This window comes from Egretta garzetta, unplaced genomic scaffold (assembly GCF_000687185.1).
Source record: "Egretta garzetta isolate BGI_Z169 unplaced genomic scaffold, ASM68718v1 scaffold768, whole genome shotgun sequence".
Taxonomy (NCBI): Eukaryota; Metazoa; Chordata; class Aves; order Pelecaniformes; family Ardeidae; genus Egretta; species Egretta garzetta.
Window position 1 is genome coordinate 418,683 of NW_009260594.1, and position 19,009 is coordinate 437,691.

The window sequence follows — 19,009 nt, forward strand, 5'->3', positions numbered from 1 at the left end:
GTCGGCCCCCTGGGCTACACAAGACCCAGCCTTATCACAGAGGAGCCTGAACCCTGCCTCAGCCAGCAGAAATGCACTGAACCGTGAAGCATTTCTTTATCTTTCTAACCCCAGGGGCCTCAAAGGCCCCAAACCATCACTTACAATGGCTGTTGCTTCTGTTTGACCAGGTTATTATACTGCCAACAGCGAGAGCTCAAGCACCACGGAGAGTTTATTTTGCAATAGGCTAGATTCTGTTGTGCTATATTTGGGGGATATTCTGCATTGCATCATCTTTCTTTGAATCTGCCACAAATGAAGGGAAAGATAAGTCGTCTTAACTGATTAGTTCGCCACTGCTGGTAGACTGAGTCATCTTGATGTGTGAGATAACAAGTGGGTATTTACCCCATTCTAACACTTTTTAAAAATCATGGGACAACGGGTGAAGGGATGGTGGAGATACTTGCCTCGTTACTGAATAAGGATGGCTGTCCTGCATCAGACGAGGGTTCTGCCTGCCCCACTTGCTGTCTTTGATGATGGTTAAAAATGTATATTAAAAGGCACAAGAAATCAGAGAACTGAACTTGGTATCTGTCAGTCCAACATTGGTTTAGCTTCTCCTGTGGCTGAATCTGTTTTGGTTTAGTTCACGTTCAGGTCAATAACAGTTTCTTAATCTGATTAGGAAATTACTTCAATGATGTCAATGTCACTATACAAACCTAGATAAACACACTGAAGGATAACCTTTATGTGAATCATTATGATGAAAGCTAGCAGTTTAAGCAGTCGATAGTCAGTTAAAGCGATTCCTCCCACCTAACATACAAAGTAATTTCAGATAATGCTGTACACATCAGCACAGTTAATAAGAAAAAACTGACTGATAAAACCATATATATGTATTTTTTCAGCCCTTTTAAAAAGAGCATTAGTATGTTGGGAGGCTACAGAAGAGGAGGACTGGAACAGCACTTTCCAAAGGCATGGTTACCTTTTGTTTTGCTCTGCACTGGGCTATGTTTCTCCAGGGTGAGCTGGACGAGCGCAAGGACAGGTCAGGGGCAGAACTGGGGATTCTTCAGCAGAACAGTTTCCTACTGATGGAGTCAGTTGCTATGGTAACTCTGTGCATGTGTGTGTTCTGAAGTATCCCATACATAAAGGTTTCAGATTCTAAATGCCAGGTTTGTATTTAAACAAACAGATGAATTCTGGGGGGAGAAGAAACACTAGAAGTCCAAATAGGAGTGGGAGTTCCAGTAAAACTCTATTTGCTGTTACATGGTTCTGGACAAACTTTTAACTACTAACACTGTAATTACTCTTGCAAAATATGTGGGGCCCCTTGCATTCACAATGGTTTTGAAAGTCCACAAGCCAGGAACCAAGTTTATTCATATTCATATTTTCAAAAGCAAATTAGATTTTAGTATGTAAAAAAGAGCCCATAACTGATTTTGCAAACTAACCATGTCTTCGTATTCTTTGTTGGTCTTACATGTAAAGAATTATTATTACAATACTAATAATGATGGGAAATTAGAGGGTTTAGTTTGGTATTTGCTGATTATTTGTTTATGATGGCAGTGCCTCAAGGCTCCAGTCATGGGTGTGACCCCTTTGTGCTTAGCACATGTAGAATTTACACTTGAAGGCTCTACACCTGCAGGCCTTTGCAGACATGCTTTTTTTTTTGCACATGAAACATGAAAAAAAAATAAAATCTGATTACTCTTAACTCTTTGGAACAATGACCATCTTTTGTTTACATCACACAGGTCCCTATCACAAAGCCATACTTTATACTCATCTATGACCAGGGTTTCTAGACTTTCCCTTCATTAAAAAAATGAAACCAAACAACACTAACAAAACCCCCAACTAATAAATACTCATTATCTAAGATTTAACCATAGTTGGCAATTTGATCAAGGTCACACTTTAAACTACAACAATGTATGCAGTGTATACTGGAAGCCCAGTACCCCCAGTTTAACAATGAGCCCTCTCATTACTGCGTAAGAATTAGAAAGCAACACAGCATTTTGTAAATTGGTGATGATGATTGCTTTGGGTCTGGTAAGAATTTCTACTCTTACAAGCTAAACAAAAATTTACAGTGTGCCTGCCATAAGGGTCTCCACTGTTAAGTGAATACAATTTTAACAGGATTTACTTGCCACTATGAATTCTTTAAGAGCAGACAACAGTATAGTTAAGACTTAACACAGAAGCCCTGATTCCATATTAAAAAGATCACATATGCTATAATATATAATGAAAAATGATAAATGAGAAATTAGGATGAGTTTATTTCGCTGTTAGTTCTAAAATTTCCACTGCAATCCTAGCTTCCTCTCAATGGAGCTGGTTTGCTTTTTCTACCCCACATCAATAACATAATGTAATTTCCCTGCCTGGATAGAGAAGCCCGGTACATTTTAAAAACACATTTCATTCAAGTCTACAGTTCTGATTTATAAACTTCTTTTTTCATTGTTTAGTTGAAAAAAAAAAAATCCTTCTACAAAAATCAATGTTTACATTCTGAAAATTACTATATGGTACTTAGAGACCTGGATACGCAATTGTGTTTAGGAAAACTTTTTCTCTTTTCACTCCACTGAGCTAATAAAAGCTGTTCTGTCCAGACAAACTTTATCTTCCTTACTTCCTTAGATATTAGATTTACAAAAACAGCACTACAAGAAGGTAGCATTCAGCGCTAAGCAAGTAAAATATGGACCTAGAATATATTACACTTCCTAGTTGTGATACCATTGTTAAAGTATTACTGCTGGAAGGCGTTTTTACTGTACAAATTAAAAGGAATGCAGTATAAAGAAGTAGAGGAAAAAGAGCGGAAAGAAAAGCTTTGACATGTACCTAGCTGATCTGCCAGATGTTTCCCCTTCTCCACAGGAACAATTCTTTCATCCTCCATGTCACATTTGTTTCCAACCAGGATCACTTGTGCATTGTCCCAGGAGTAAGTCTTGATTTGAGTGGCCCTACAGCAGGTCAAAAAAGATTGTTACCTTCCACCACGTATATCAAAATACAATCGTATATCAAGTATGAAAACTAGTACCATTAAAGACAACACCAACATCTCAAGACTGTGACTTGGTTGAAAGACAAATGACCAAGCTTACACATAAAGCAAGGATGCAGACTATGTAATTTATAGCACCATGCTATTTTACTACTCCTTCACTTTGTGTGACGATAAAGTTATTTGCTAAGACTTGCAAGTGTTTTAAAGATCATGAGATCCAGACAAAAAGCTGAATTGAATAGTTTTTGAAGTCTAGGGGGCAAAAAAGCATTCTTCTAAAGCTCATTCTCCTTCAGCTGTAATCTGTCAGAGGAACAACAATCAATTACACCTCTTAAGGATATTGTCCCCGTAGAGAAAGCCATACAATAGATACACACCTCATGCTAGATTTACAACTTCTTGCAAAACACGCAACAATAATTCAGAGCAGACAAAAAAGATGCCCATTTGCTGCAGAGTTTTAGTAACAGCATAACAAATTGCGTTTTGAGAGTCAGATGGAAGCATGAAGTCATCTTTGCTTGAGCAGGAAAACTGGTTCATGGAGACTGAAAATTGCATAGAAACTGGAAAGTGTTGCTAAAGAGAAACAGAAATTTACCAAATTGGGAAGATATAGGATCAAGGTAAGGCTCTGTGAGCTAATATTTGAACCCAACAGGATTAAGTGATACCTAAGGCAGGGAACAATGCAGATGCAATGACAGACGGCACATATCAGACAAATGGTAGCTTCAATGACAGTGGGATCAAGTGCATGGGAGCTTAAGCAGGAGCACTGGGATGAACTTAAAGCCTCGAAAGCTCTCTGTGCCTTGTGTGCTGAAACTGGAGCGGAACTAGCTGTGGATCGCAGGAGTCTGACCTTATATTTGGCCTCTTTATAGTTTTTCTATGACAAAACAGAAGGTTTTTTTATTTTTTTTTTTCTATTTATCCTGAGGGGCCAGTCCTTTCCCACCACCCTCGGGGAGACGTCACAGAGCCAGCAGCAGAACAGTATTAGCTTGGTAGCATTCATTCTCATCCATTTTTTCTGCAGTGGCCCAACCTATTTCATCTTCACCAAGTCAGCTCTATCCTTTAAGACTCACTCCTTCCCAAAGGTAATTAGGCAGCTCTGCCAAAAGCGATAGACTCCTTCCCTCCTCCACCCCTCCTCCAGTCCCTAACTCACCTTCCCACTCTGTGTCCCTACTCACCACCCCTCCATACAGGACAGTGCCATTTCCCAGGAGAGCCAGGCATCCCCTCGGATTTTACTTCTGTTTTGTTTGCTTGAACTCCCATAACAAGAAAGCGCTTGCTTCCTTCTGTTTTGAATTAGCAGCAGCCTCCAGCTCTGATCTACTAACGATAATTTTTAATTAGTTCGAGTTGCTTACTTGCCTTTTCCATGGAAAGCAGTCATGTTACTCCACAGATATCTATGAAAAAGGGGGTCATTTCACTGTGCAACTTGCCTTTAAGCAGCAGCTTGTTTGGATTGCACTGGAAAACAGACCTAAACGAAACCCACATTGCACAAGCCCAGACCCATACTGCAATACACAAAAATAATCAAGGAATATGTGCAGTGAAACTTATTCTTCTTCTTAGTGTCCTCCTGGAAAGGCACTCACTCCAATCCCAGTTTTGGCTGCTCCACTTTCACCTCTCTGAGTACCTCCATGCAGACAAGCCCTGTGAGAGCTAAAATGAGTCTGTGATGAGTTTATGCAGTATTCTGGGGTTCCTCAAGGCTCATCACAGAAACGGATGACCTCAGAAATCAACCAAAGCCCAGGAAGATGAAATCTCCCCAGTTTCCCTCTATAAGCAATAACAAGAAAGAAAGTCTGTCCAGGTTCAATTTAAAAAAAGCCTATAAGCAGGCTTCTCTTCTGACTCTGACTCCTCTCTCTGGATTCACTTCAGCCCCTGGGGGGTCATATGGGGACACACAGCCAAATCTTAGCTATTTAAACAGAATTACTTAGAAAATTAAAAAGGAGAAAAAAAGCATGAAGGATCTCCCACAGAAACTCATCCTTCTCCTTGTTTTGTACATGTTAATGAAAATCCTTTCTTGCAGAACACTGCCATTTATACTTATTAAGAGTAAAAACAAACAGAAGTTACAAAGAACAGTGTCTAAAAGAAACCCCAATCCCCATACAAAAAGAAAGGCAGCAAATTTCCAGAAGCTTTTGGAAGGATAAATAAATAAATAAATAAAAAAGGCTTGCACAATTGAGATGTTTCAACAACTATCAGGGCAGTCCAATATACACACTGGGAAAAATATATTTCTGTGGCACAGTAACAATGCTGTGCCTTATTTGTGCTGAATTCCCCAAATTAATGATAAAGCATGGTTTTTATGTTTCACGCTTAGAAGAAAAATAGTCTCAGGTTCACAGTTACATGGATATATCAACAGCCTAATTTGGAGATCAGCCTTAAAGATAAATGAAGCTGATAATTTGTGAACCCAGCTGTCACTTAAATCTAAGTTAAATTTAACCAATTTTTTCTTCCCTTCTATGAAATTGTCTAGATTGGCCAAAGCAGAGTTTCCATAATATTTTCTATTTACTTTACAGTATCAAATGCTGAGTATATTCTAGTTTCAGTACAGTTTCAAATGAGGTATAAACCACTGATTTATCTACACACAAAACTATCAAGCCAATGTCAAATAATAACTGTCAAAGGAGCCTACCAAAAAAATCTAGGAACTGAGCTGAAAGCCATGAAAGCTCATTTAACCCTTTCACTCACCCTACAGGAAAGACATCTTATTATTAAAAAAAAAAAAGTTATTTTCAAATATCTGGTAAAATCCATCTTTGCTTTTGCCCATTTATGCTTTTTCTTCTAAAATAACCTGACTATACTCTTGCCACACTGCAGTAAGGAATATCTCTCAGGCTTAATCTTTTAAGGCTTCTCATACAAGCTGCTGTACCTTTCCCAGTGAGGGAACAAGGGAACAGGTCATATCCTAGATATTCCCAAATGCATTTAAACTGTGTACCTTGCTCTTTCTCAGCTGCTTTAAGATAATTATCATTAATGAGGGTGATTCATGTGAATCAAGGAAAGACTATAGCTCACATTCATATACTACCTTGAGAGCTTGTCTTAATACCTGATATACAGCCATGATCCTCCTCATTCAGGAGAAAGAATGCCTGTACTTGGTTTAGGAGAAGTATTTCTGGAGTGACACAAAGCAAACCAGAATCCTTTTTAGGACATCCACCCATAAGAAAGGTGTGGTAAAAAGATCACCCAAGGAAGAAATTATACAGCAAACTGGAAGAGAGATTCTCGTTTCCCTTGTGGGCAGGTGAGGCCAGGGCAGGAGGCTGTTAAAACAGTCACATGCCAATGAGCCAGAGATGAGTGGTAAATTGCACCATACATACATGGGAGGCAGTTTTAGAGAGAATGTTGGAGCTTCCTGAAAAGGCTTGGAGAATAATAAGGCTGGTGAGCACAACCTGCTATGGCAATTTCCCAGCTAGAGGGAGGATATAAGCTCTAAGATGCCGGAGAGGTCTCCTCTCTGATGGAGAGCTGACTTTGCACAAGGCTGCCTTCCCATAATTTCAGTGTAATTATGAAGATGAGTTTTGAGATCTATGCACACCCCTATGAGCTCAACAGAAGGTAAGAGTTTGTCATGGGTGAGAGCTTACTTGGAGTGCTAGGTCTCTGGTTCAGCTGTTTGTTCATGCTTTTGGCTTGTTTTCTGTAGGGACCTCTGCAGGAAGAGACGGTACAAGAGAAAGCAGTGAGATGGGCTGAGAGCCATGTTGACACCCTGCTTTTACACAGCATCTTAAAAAACCTGAATCACTAAACAGCAATAGCCAGGGCACCCACAAGAAGGAACAAGCTTTAGACTGGACAATGTCCTGTTGTAAAACACATAGATGACCACTGCACACAGCTTGACCCATTCTAAGGCTTTGTGAATCGGTACAACTTTAGGATCCAGGAATTATGTTCAGGTGGGAAATTCTTACCAGCCAATGAGAATGGACTGGGATGGAAGGCAGCCAAAAGTTAGTGGAAGGAGCATCACTTCATATTGTATTTGCTGATGATTTTCTTGAGGTATCCTCCTAAGTGCAATTGTATTTGCTTTATAAACCCAGTCCCACGATCACATGGCAGATGGCTTACTCATCTTTTTATGTCAGAGAAACACTCAAATTCCATCCACACACGCTATTTTCGAAATAACTGGGAAGGTTAACAGATTCCTTGCTGGATTTAATTCACTTTAGCTGAGTACTGCTGATTTATTCTTGATGTCTAAAAGGTCAGCCGATTTGCTGCATCATGCTGCATTTATGACAAAATTTTCAACTTAAGACTATTATTTATTTACTGTACCTGAACACTGAAAAATGCATCACTAGCCAGCTAGGATAGCAGGACACTTAGAGAGAAAGGACATGTAGGATTAATTGCTGTAATTTCTGGAAATTTGCAGGACGTAAAAAGACCTGAGATGAGCTTTGCTATCAGCTTTTGCATATATTCTAAGTGGATGCCCCATTTAATTTCAGTGAGGGTTGAAGTACGGTCTCAGAACTACCATGGTTTGTTGTAGCCTCACCTAAACCTCTGCAAGCAGAGAGGCAACTCATGTTATCACGCCACATGCTTTCCTTGCAAGGTAAAAAGCAGCCTGCAACTTTGCCATTTCCTGGGAATCTAGAAGCAACACTACTGAGGGTAACAGCTTCGTTAGTGGAGAAGAGGTGGTTCAGGCACTTGTACTCCCATCAGACTGTCTCACACCCCAAACATTCTGGGTCCAGCCCTCTCACTTTTACAGAGGTCCTCCCTCTTGGGCACAGCAGGCAGAGCAGGAAGGCTGTCCTATCCACACATGATGGACAAGACAACACAGGGCTGAGCATCAGGGGCATGATACTTACTTTGCACCTATGTGGCTTCCCAATTGCTGCCACTCCGTCCTCTCACCAGCACCAAACAGAAGCACTGCGGGACTGCTAGGGCTCTGTTTTTATGGTTAGGCATGCTACTGCTGCCTTGCACTCGACCTGAAGAAGGGACTAGGCTCATGGAGATAGAGGTTCTAAGCTAAAGGAGCTCAAAGTAGTAGACACCTTAATTTTCCAAGGAGAGTACAGTTCCTGACTGAAGACCAGATCCAGTGTAATGTTTTTTTGAAGCTTAACTGTATCACTCAGCATGGTGAAAAAAAAAAACAAACAACCCCAAAAAATCCTACCTACTTGCTATGCTAGCAAATGGCAGTGGCTTGATATAGCAGCACCAGCACCAGACAAAAGCTTTTGTTTCCATTTCTTGTCCCTTCGGAAGTTTAGAAAGCAATTTTGCAGACTGGGAAAAACCACCTCATAGCTGCATTGCCACTAGAGGACTCTGCTGGCACAGCAATGCTGGCTTTGCTGTAGTCCTCATCTCCTCCTGTGGACAAGCTTCAGAAAGGATGGAAATAGTCTACCACACGCTGATTTTATCTGCCCCACGACATCATTTGGGCTCAGAATCTTAAAACCTGACATACAGAGTAAAAACCAACAGTGACAGTTCGCTTCCGCCCTGGCTGACAAGGTGCTCCTAGCAAAGGTATTCACGCAGCCCCTGTGGTACAGGGAGACATGAAGTCAAATACACAAAGCCAGCCTTTCCTAATTCTTGCACCATTGTGTTTGAACAGATGTTAGACCGTTTCCAATACAAAGCTTCAGGTTAAACTTCACCTGTACAAACTTTAAAGTAGTATCTCATAGTGGCAGCTCATAGACTGAGATTTGGTATTTTTTGGCTAAGTTAAGACTGATAAGTAAAAGGCATTAGAGAGGAACCAGCAGACAGACAGACAGATGAACTCATCATATATACCTTGTTTCAACAGGGAACCTGAAAATATTTATTGTTTAGTGAAAGATACTGCCCTAGCTCACATGCCTGCACTCCTATGGAAAAAATCCCTGTGCAGACACTTCAAGAAACAGCTTCATCTGAGCTTGATGAAGGGTCTGCTATGTTGAAGAATCTGCTTTTGGCAAAGCCTTTGGGTTTGTGTTTCTAGCAAGGAAAAAATTTATTCCTCTATCATTAGCTGCTGAAGGACAGCTCAGGGAAGGTGCTGCAGTTCACCTTCTGCAGCATGGTGTCATGATACTGGAGATGGGGTGAAAGTGGAGACTGCATCTTTAGATGTGATGATCATGACCAACTGCTTCAGTGGACAGCGAGAACAAATAATGGGCAGCCTTGGAGGAAGGCCAAATTACTAGAAACAACAAACAGCATTGTTGCAGCTTTTGAGTTACAAGCTAGATTAGGGGATATAGAATAGATGTTCAACAAAAAGCCGGGCTGAGCTGGATGCTAAGAGCCAGTGCTATAGCCAGCATATGTTCCAGGAGAAGGAGGCTCTTCTGATCTGTTAGGTAAGAAAAATTTTAAGTCACCTTACATGCTGCTGTTTTACAGTCCTGGGAGGTCACTGAGACCACTGCAAATCAATCTATCAGACACGTGAGATTACATTAACCACTACATTATCTTTCTCTGCACGCTGACCATACGTATCTGCAGCATACAGCAACAGGGTAACAACCAGAAACGACTGCAAGACATTTGAGGGGATCTGCTGAGGTACTACTTCTGAGGACAGACACAGCCCTTCCCCTGCCTCCCCATGCCTTGCCTTTCCTACACGAAGTCTGGTGTCCCTTTGATAGGATGCCACGTTGGAATGCGAGTTCCAGCAGCAGGGTCCAGCCTTCCGCTTACCTGCGCTGTACCTGCAGCCACTACCGCACAGCAGCGGCTCCGATGTTCTCACCCCAGGCACTGCACTGGGTCCCTGCTCAGAAAAAACCTCCCGTCACCTACTGCTGAGGGGACCGCAGGAGCTGCCCAACGCCACAGAAATGACATCTGCTCTGGCTCTTCTGGAAAGACCTCTACTCTTCCTGCTCTGTACACTCACTTGTCTGGAAAGCAGGAGAACAGGAAGAAGCTCTGGGCCACAGCTCTGCTTCCAAAATCAGATCAGTGTGGGGTGAGATGGGACATTTCTTCCCAAGAAAGAAGACGGGTGGCATGAACTACAATGGAGGCCTCCAGGTGGGGAAGGGAAAGTGCACACTGAAATGTGTGGGAGATGAGCCTGGGTACCAATTCAGCTTTGATACTCATAGAATCATAGAATGTTTTGGGTTGGAAGGGACCCCTAGAGGTCATCTAGTCCAGCCCCTCTGCAGTGAGCAGGGACACTGCTAACTAGATCAGGTTGCTCAGAGCCCCATCCAACCTGTCCTTGAATGTTTCCAGGGATGGGGCCTCCACTACCTCTCTGGGCAACCTGTTCCAGTGTTTTACCACCCTCATTGTAAAGAATTTCTTCCTTATATCTACTCTAAACCTGCCCTGCTTCAGTTTAAAACCATTACCCCTTTTCCTAGAGTTTTTAGAGTGATTGACCTGGTACTTTCTTTTTTCACTGTAAGCCAAAAATATTTCCTGACTTTCTGTCATCAGAAGTCCAGAAATAATTTTGTGTTGTTTCTGCATTTGTACTGAATTCAGTGGAGCCAGAGGAGCTTATAACAGCTGAGAATCTGTTTCATACCTAGTTTTAGGTCTAGGTCCCCACCCTTCCCATTTAATAGGTAACTCCTTCTCTCCCATCCCACCATTCCACACTGAGCACTACCTTACAGAGTTGTTCAAGTGCTTTCTGTCGTCAGTGGTAACAGACAGGCCCCTTCCAAGGGGTATGCTCACCTTCTGTCCTAGACCTTGCTCTTCCTCCTCTTATTACAACTAATTTAAACTTCACAAGCTTTAAATGGGTAAAGTTAGATTTTTAATTATCTCAAGTTAGGCAAGGTGAATACTGTTCCATGTGTCTACACTTGCAGGTTGCAAAAAAAAAAAAAAAAAAGAAAAAAAAAATCACTTTTTAAGGCAGTTTGGAAAGATTTAGCCTTAGTAGATTTTAAATGAGATTTGACTCAAACAACAACTGTTAAACTGGATTTTTTTAGTGGTACAGCCAGAAACTTCATAAGACCAAATACTGCACTAAATTATTAATTTACTTACAATAAATTAGAACTTTAGAAGCAACAACTGCTATAGTATGCTACTATATTTGAATTATAACTTTTTCATCGAAGTGAAGCTGTAGAACTTTTTCTAAGGAGAGTTTAAAAACCAAATTATTTATCCCGGAGTTTAGATGAAGAGGAAAGAATATGGTAAAGCAAAGCACTGTGGAGGGTGGGATGATCTAATGTTCTCAAGAAACAATTGTGAGGAGAGAATCGGTCAAAAACCAAACCAACCCAACAACAATATTTCATACCAGTCCTGTACTGCATTGAAGGAATCTTCACTGGTGATATCATACATGAGTATGAAGCCCATGGCTCCTCGGTAGTAGGCTGTAGTGATGGTCCTGTATCTTTCTTGTCCAGCTGTATCCTGGAACAGAAAGGAATACTTAAGGTTTAAGACTCAGAAACAGGAGTTATAGTTAGGTCTTATATCTAAAATAAGGCAACCACTTTTTGTTATTATACATTTTAAAATTCTCATTTGCTCCCAACTGAAATGAACTACTTACACTTTAGCATTAATTGGGCTTTTGCATCAACTATAATTTGTTAAATGCATTTTGACACATGTATTATTAAAAAAATACCAAAGATGTCAACCCTTTAATTGCTCTTCTCTGCCTCAGCCTCAATGCAATAATAAAATGTTAGCAGAGTTCACTGAAAGCTGACACTTCAAAGGAGAGGCAATAAACAGAAAACAGTCCAGAACTGTACCAGGCAAAAGACATTTACATGTTTCAATTTAGTGTCACGGTCAGGAAAACATCCTGAAGATAGATGCTCCATGTAACTCAGTTCTTACCTGAGGTTAGAGACAACAATTAAAGACTTGATGCAATGAAAATTATTCTACCAAGTGAATTTAATATGGAATATCCCAATCATGATGTCTGAGGTGCACATATTAATTCAAGATTTATTAATCCTCTTCTGTTGGTTCAGCTTAATTCTCTTTACCTATGAAGTGCGGTAGAATACCTCTACCTGCAGTTGTCATTTCTGTGTTCAGCCTGGCAGCACTAAGGTGAAACTCTGGCATACACAACAGAAGAATTTCAAGAGACTCATGACAGCTGGAAAACATGTCAACTACCATCTGTTGGATGCCAACAACATTTATTCTTCACAATTTGGATGCCTGCTCTTAAACTGAAGAATACTTCTATGTCAGATCAGCAGTGCTGCAGCCAGTCCATTCCCTCTGGACCTGCCTTCTGAACCAAGGAGAGAAGTCATGTGCTTAACGTATCTCTCATTCAGGAGGTATCAATCATTTGAACAAACACATTTCATCCATCTTTTGGCAAATGGCAACTTTGTGAAACAGCTGCAGGGAGGCGAAAGGCCTTACCTTCAAAGCAGGTGTTCAGCATAAGGTGTCAACCGCTAGTTGCTCTTATGGGTTAGCAGTTCTGAAATGAATGGTCCTTTAGTCCTCCAAGGCCCACATTTAAGAAAGCACTTACTGCCTGCCACTGGTTTAAAATGTGATTAAAGTTTCTCTTCTCTAGAGAAAAAGACTCTAAAGGACTTATCAATTATATAGCTAGCTGGAAGAGTAAAATAAGTCCATGTAGAGCACTCTTGCAGAATCATAGATCCAGTATCTGGTCAGACACAGCACATCACCACAACCCCAGAAAACACACAAGGTGCAGTGGGTGGGAAACTACTCTGCTTTAAAATCCTCCTGTCCATCATTCCCATGCATGCAGCTTTGTTGTTGCTGCATGCAAGAGAGAATGTTGGCCCTTCCAGAACACATGCTGGCCAGTCTATGAAAGGGGAAAACATTAATGATCCCCTGTTGTTCTGCACCAGAATATCACAGAGGCTCTCTGTAGGAGGAAAGCGCTTGTAAATAAGCTCCCTGCAGCTTGCTTAAAAGGCTCTGCCTATTGCAATACTGTGAGACTACTCCCAGCTGTAACACACCGCGAATTTCCCAGTGGAGAGATTATGCAGCAGAAAAAATCTTGATGTTTCTCTACCACACTACTGGAAAAAGAAGGGATTTTTCCCTGAAACTTGTGCATATATTTCAAAACAGGGTAGTCCATCTATGGTGGAATCACCTATGGTGATCACGGTGAGGAATTGCACACTGACTGAGAAAAGAGTCCCCCTGTTCCCTCCTGACAAGAAATACCAGAACGAGGTAGACTACACCTTGCAGCCCAAACGACCCATTTCTTCTCCTGCCATTGATAAATCCATCAGAGAGTACTCTTGCATCCACTGAAACTGCATCCTCGCTTAGCTGCTGAACAGCTAAACCAGCCATGCCAGCTAGATCCTGACTGTACTTCAAGTGGGGAAGGTCTCAGCAGCAATAGCATCATTCTGCTTATTCAGAGACATGATCATTGCTTTGTTTTATCCTGATTTCCTAAGGCTTATTAAATCATCAGCACGCACATGTATATGCTTATTATAACTCTACTGACTTTAGATCAAATGTGACTGAGGGAAAACGCTCTCAAATGCACGTTCTTAAAAATGTCATGAAAATAGTTGGTGAGGTGAGGGAGAGAGACCTTAAGCATACCTTAACTGGGGAAAAAGCTTAAGTGCAATGCTTATCTTTTTCCGACACCAAAGGATCCACAGGGGAGAGGCTTTCTTCATGCCTCATTAGAAGAAAGACCTAAATCAGTATTAGTAACTTCTCAGATCCTGCAACCAACAAAACAAAACAAATCCATAGGAAGTCGGGTTCAGGTCTCATGCTCACAGCATTATTGTCTTACACCTGCATTCCCAGGTACCTTGCAAATCTCATCTTCTGTTTTCTGCTCTGTGTTTAACTAGCGCCCATTTTGGCTCAGGGCGTGAGGCTGTGAGCAGGCAGTAAGCAATTGCAGGACACATCATCTAGCTACATGCAGAATAATTTGGAAAAAAAATAAATTTGACAATAGCTTGGAGCAAGGAGCTAGCTCTGAGGATACACATCCAGGCTGTCCTGGGAAGGAGCCTCAAGGGACTCTGAGGGTGGTTTCTAAAACCTGCACTGGTACCATCTCAGTGCTTTGGCTCAGTGAGGAACTGGACTCAGCCCACAGAGTTTGTCTGTATTAAAGGCAAACTGTGCTATTACCTGAAAGCTCTGAAATTCAGTAATTCTGGTTTGTTGATTTCAGTATTCTGCCTGTGAACCCCCTGCGTGTGGGGATGGGCCCAGATTTATACATTAGTGAGAGACGTGGCTGCGGGAGGTATAGAACCCCAAAGGCCTACATGCACTTGCTTAGACATAACCTGTTCTCTGGTGGACAATGCACTTACCTCATTAGGAAGGTAATTTGCATATTCGTTAGTACATACTTGTGTACCTGCCTTCTCAGGTTATCAGAGAGGGTATGTGGGGGGGAAAGGTATCCTATATTTCGTGATATGTAAAGTTTATTCATAACCTTGCCCTGGTAGCCATGTGGTACAACGCAGAGATGTGATTCATCTCTATTGAGTCACTGATGGATTCCTCACTCTGTTTCACTGTACAGCTACAGACCATGTCATGTCCCCTTACAGATTTTTAGTTGCATTTCTCCAAATCCATTTGAATCTTTGTAATATCACTGAGAAGCAAATTTTTTTCCTCAGGTTATGTTAGCTTCTTATACAGCTATAAACTGGCTTAATTTTCTTGACTCACACCGTGTTGTATGCTAGCTTCAGTGAGCACCACCCCAGATACTTCAACATAAATAAAATAAAACAAAATGCAAAGTCTGAGCTCAGTTTCTTCAGCACTTACAGTAGCTGCCCTTACATCAGTTTAAAACACCACAAACCTTAAGTAATTAGGCATTTCAGTTTTTTATGTGCAAGATGTTTACCTAATGAAGGAGAAAATAACTGACACAGATTGCTTCTCCCCCTCCCCCCCCAAGCTGTTTGCAACATTTCCAGGTAGACCACAAACTCATTAGAAGACAAGTAGATGAGGCACAGGCAAGGATCAGCAGAAGCGTAGTGTAGGTCTAATTAACAGTCTAGCAAGCGCCTAGCAAGAATAGCCTGAGCCTTCAGCATCCAGAAGCCCGTCTGGCTGTCCCTGAGGAGGAATCAGAAAGCTTGGTTGTAACTAAGCATGGAAGGGTGTCTGCAAGGTACGTTTACACTAATGTGCTAACAACTCTGTTCTTCTGTAGCTTACATATGCACCTGCCCTTGATACAAACAATTAAAAACCCCCACAAGACCATTAGTTGGTAGCTTGAAATAAAAATTGGAAGGTTTTGCATTAATGAGCAATCAAAATTCAGTGTTTATCACAGGAGGAAAAGATGTAAATGCATTTGCATTATGTGCAGATGCCCTCTACTCACAAGATCCATCACCTAAACATTCACAATAGGAGCACAACCAGCTTTTCTTAAATTTACTTGGCTGCCTTCGCAGAAACAGCAAGGTACTTACACAGGAAATACTTGAGTTTTTAAATCGTGACAGATGCTCTTTGCTGCAGGTCTGAAAAATGAGAATCCCCAATACTGAACCATTGTTCTTCTAGTGAAGATTTCCAGCCACAAGTTCTTTGTTCCAAATAAAATGTCACTGAAACTTCTCATCTGTACCGGATTTAAGCCCCTCAGCATCATGACTGTTCTAGCAGTGTATGTGACAAACAGCCTCTAAAGAAATAAACTTTTCAAATTTTTTAAAGGATTATGGTTTGATTTCTTTGGGGTTTGGGGTTTTTTTAAAGAAGAATAATATGCAAGAATAAGAGTTACCTGTTGTCCGGCTGGTTGGCAACAACTACAAGATGCCTGTACTTAGCAGCATCTTTGCTTAGGCTGCTCAGACTCAGAACAGAGGCTACATCAACCCTAATAACCAGCACCTACCCCAATTTTGGTGCTTCATCAGCTGTGGTAGCAGAAAGACCTCTTCCCCTCCCTTGCTATTCAGCATCGCGTCATGACACCTACACTATAGCTTTCTGCACCTTGTTCAGAGTTTGGTTGGCCTTGGAGACAGGATAATCGACTTCATGGCCCTGTGGTTATGGGGACAGTGAGTTGTTAGACATCAAAGTGTCAGGAAACATCTGACTCCCTGCAAGCACAGCTCAGTTCTCAGCAAGACTGGCCACCCAGGCTCCTGTTCTCTACACAACAGATAACCTGAATACGCAAGAAATAAAGGCACATCCTGAAGGCAGAGGGCTGTTTGTCCTGCTACAGGCCCATCTGGGGGTCAGCAATACTCAACCCCTTTACATCCAAGACCTGTTTACTTTCCCTTCTGCATGGATGAGGAAACATTTGCGCTCACATGGAGCTATGCTGGTGTCTCTGTTGTGAACAGCGAGAGTGCCATTCTGCTACCAATATCCTCCGTCCCACCCCACTCTCTTCCCACCTCCAGGCAGATCTCTCAAACTGTTCATGCAGCCCTCTCCATTGCTGCCTTCCTCACTGGACTTAGCTAGCTGCTAAAAGCGTCATTTCCTTACCTTTCTGGACTGTTGCAATGTGGAGTGTTAAATTTCTCATGACCTCCAACAATTCTAGTTGATTTGGTCAATATTATTGATGTCTCCTGTGAACTGGCTGGTATGTTCCCATCCCACTACTCTCATGTTAGGACATGCATTTCAGGCTGCACGCTCTCCAGGGCTGAGGCTTCCTTAGCCGTGCGTTTGCCCAGCGCTCAGCGCAGAAGGGCTCTGCTCTGCGATCAGAGCTCCTGGATGTTACATTAACAGGCACACACATTTCCTTTGCAAAAGTAGACTTTTGAGTGGAAGCCACCAAGAATCAGCTAAACAAAAGTACCTTGAGAAAGAGGAAAGGGAAAAAAGAAACAACCCGCCAAGAACCACAAGGGTGAGTGAAGCGAGTGACCTTGGGCAGACTAGTATGTGCCATTAATAAGAGAATGCTAACATTGAGCTTACTGTTCCTGCTGGTGGATAGAAATAGGAACAAACAGGCAAGCAAGATGAGTCACTGGTTAAGACATGGAAAAGACGTGATGTCATGAAAAGCCTGTGAAGTTTCAATTGCTGCCAGGAGCAAAATAACACCTGGTTCCTTCAGAGCTCAGCTCCGATTAAAATGCTGCAGTTCAACAGATTGTATTAAGCATGGTTTTTTCCTTTCTTGTTTCTGAGTGCTCCCATTGCCCAAGAGTCACTGGAACCTACTCACATTTAGGTACCTTGAGAGCCAGTTTCATTTGAGCAATATTAGCTATACGCAGCAAAACATTTCTGTGTGGGAAAAAACCCAATGCAAAACCCCTGTCTTTTTTGATAAAATGCTCCATCTTCACTTCAACTCTTTAGAGGCAGTAAAACCACAAGCCTTGGATAATTCCAGTACCACCAATTGCAGAAGCGTCACTATTCCCCTCCTATTTTGCTTACCCTGTACAGAAGCTCCTACCCACCCTGTTTTCTCTAACATTCCCACACTAACTGCTCCCACCATGGAGACAGAAATTTTACGAAAAGAGACTGTCCCCTGTAACTCAGTGGTTGAGTGTCCCTTCAGGTGAGGCACTGCACTTACTTTTCTTTTTGAAGTACTTTTGTAAACTAAGCTGATGGATAAGGAGGAAAAGTTAGTGTAAGTTGACCTCATCCACCATTAAAACATTTCTGGTTGTTGGGAAGCCCAAACTCTTTAACTTTGCTCAGCAACTCCACACCATATAAGACAAAAAGTGAATCACTGAAAATGCAACAGGGTGCATTTGCTCAGCAGAATGTAATTTCCAAACTGGAATCAGGCCAAGGTACTGTGATTAACACTACTGCTCATGACCTACTAAGATGTTGAAAAAATTATTTCCATTTTCCCAGGTGCCCTGAGGTAGTAGTGAAGATTAGCAGCAATCACCCTTCCTGATCTGTCAAACAGTAATGAGGACTGAAATAGGGCTGCTTGCTTATCAACATTATCTGTTCTTCTCATCTTCTTGTAGGTTGAGTTTCTCTGTTAGAGTATTTAAAAGACAGTGGCTGCAAAAGAGAAGATCACATGAAGAGGTACACACAAAGATTAAGTTAATTGTGCACATTTCTTAAATCTTACAGAATTGAAAAGTCTTATTTTTCATTACTTGGAATTCATACGAAGATCAGTCTAATTTTTTTTTATTCTTCCTGATCCAGTTACCTTGATAGAAAAATAAACGGCAGTAATAAAAATATGCAGCATCCACACCACATGCCTGCTTCCAACTTCCACTTCTCTAGCCACAAATAAACAGCAAAGTTCAAGAGGTATGATGCATTTGAAAGCCTGCAGGCAAGCAATAAAAAACATCACTGCTATGATAAAAAAATATTTAAAGAAAGTTTTAAGAGGCTGAGATCATAGAAGAGGAATTTCAGGCACTGAATGCATTGTTATATATGAATATTTTGCCAGTTTTGCTAGATCTTTTTAGTTGTCCCACATATATCCTTTAATTCTGTTAATCAACCACTGTAAGAACAGCTGAACAATGCACAGATGTCTCAGCCATGTCTTAGCCACTATAAGCATTAATAATTAGCTAGGGTTGTTGAGAAGCAGATAAATTAATCACAGCCAGAGTATTCAGAAGCAGCACGACACTACTGTGAGTGAGCAAGCGTGGTCCTGCAGTGCAGTGGATAGATGTACTACAGTCCAGCCACCACCGTGTGGGTCGTAACAGCAGTCTGCTAACCCACAGAGGTGTACCGCAGAAAGGAAAATCTCAATACATTATCATAGAATCATAGAATCACTTTGGTTGGAAAAGACCTTTGAGATCATGGAGTCCAACCTTTAACCTAACCCTGACATCCCACCACTAAACCATGTCCCTAAGCACCTCATCT

The 19,009-nt window shown here is 41.5% G+C and overlaps 1 protein-coding gene across 1 annotated transcript in view; it reads right to left on the reverse strand.

The window, feature by feature from the left end:
• Nucleotides 1-19,009, reverse strand: part of RAB3B (RAB3B, member RAS oncogene family) — a 52,960-nt gene that overhangs the window by 1,112 nt on the left and 32,839 nt on the right. Inside the window, exons 3-4 of the mRNA XM_009644635.2 lie at nucleotides 11,427-11,545; nucleotides 2,878-3,002 (exon numbers count right to left, since the gene is read on the reverse strand). Of these exons, the coding sequence (XP_009642930.2) occupies nucleotides 2,878-3,002; nucleotides 11,427-11,545 (244 nt within the window). The remainder of the gene's footprint in view (nucleotides 1-2,877; nucleotides 3,003-11,426; nucleotides 11,546-19,009) is intronic.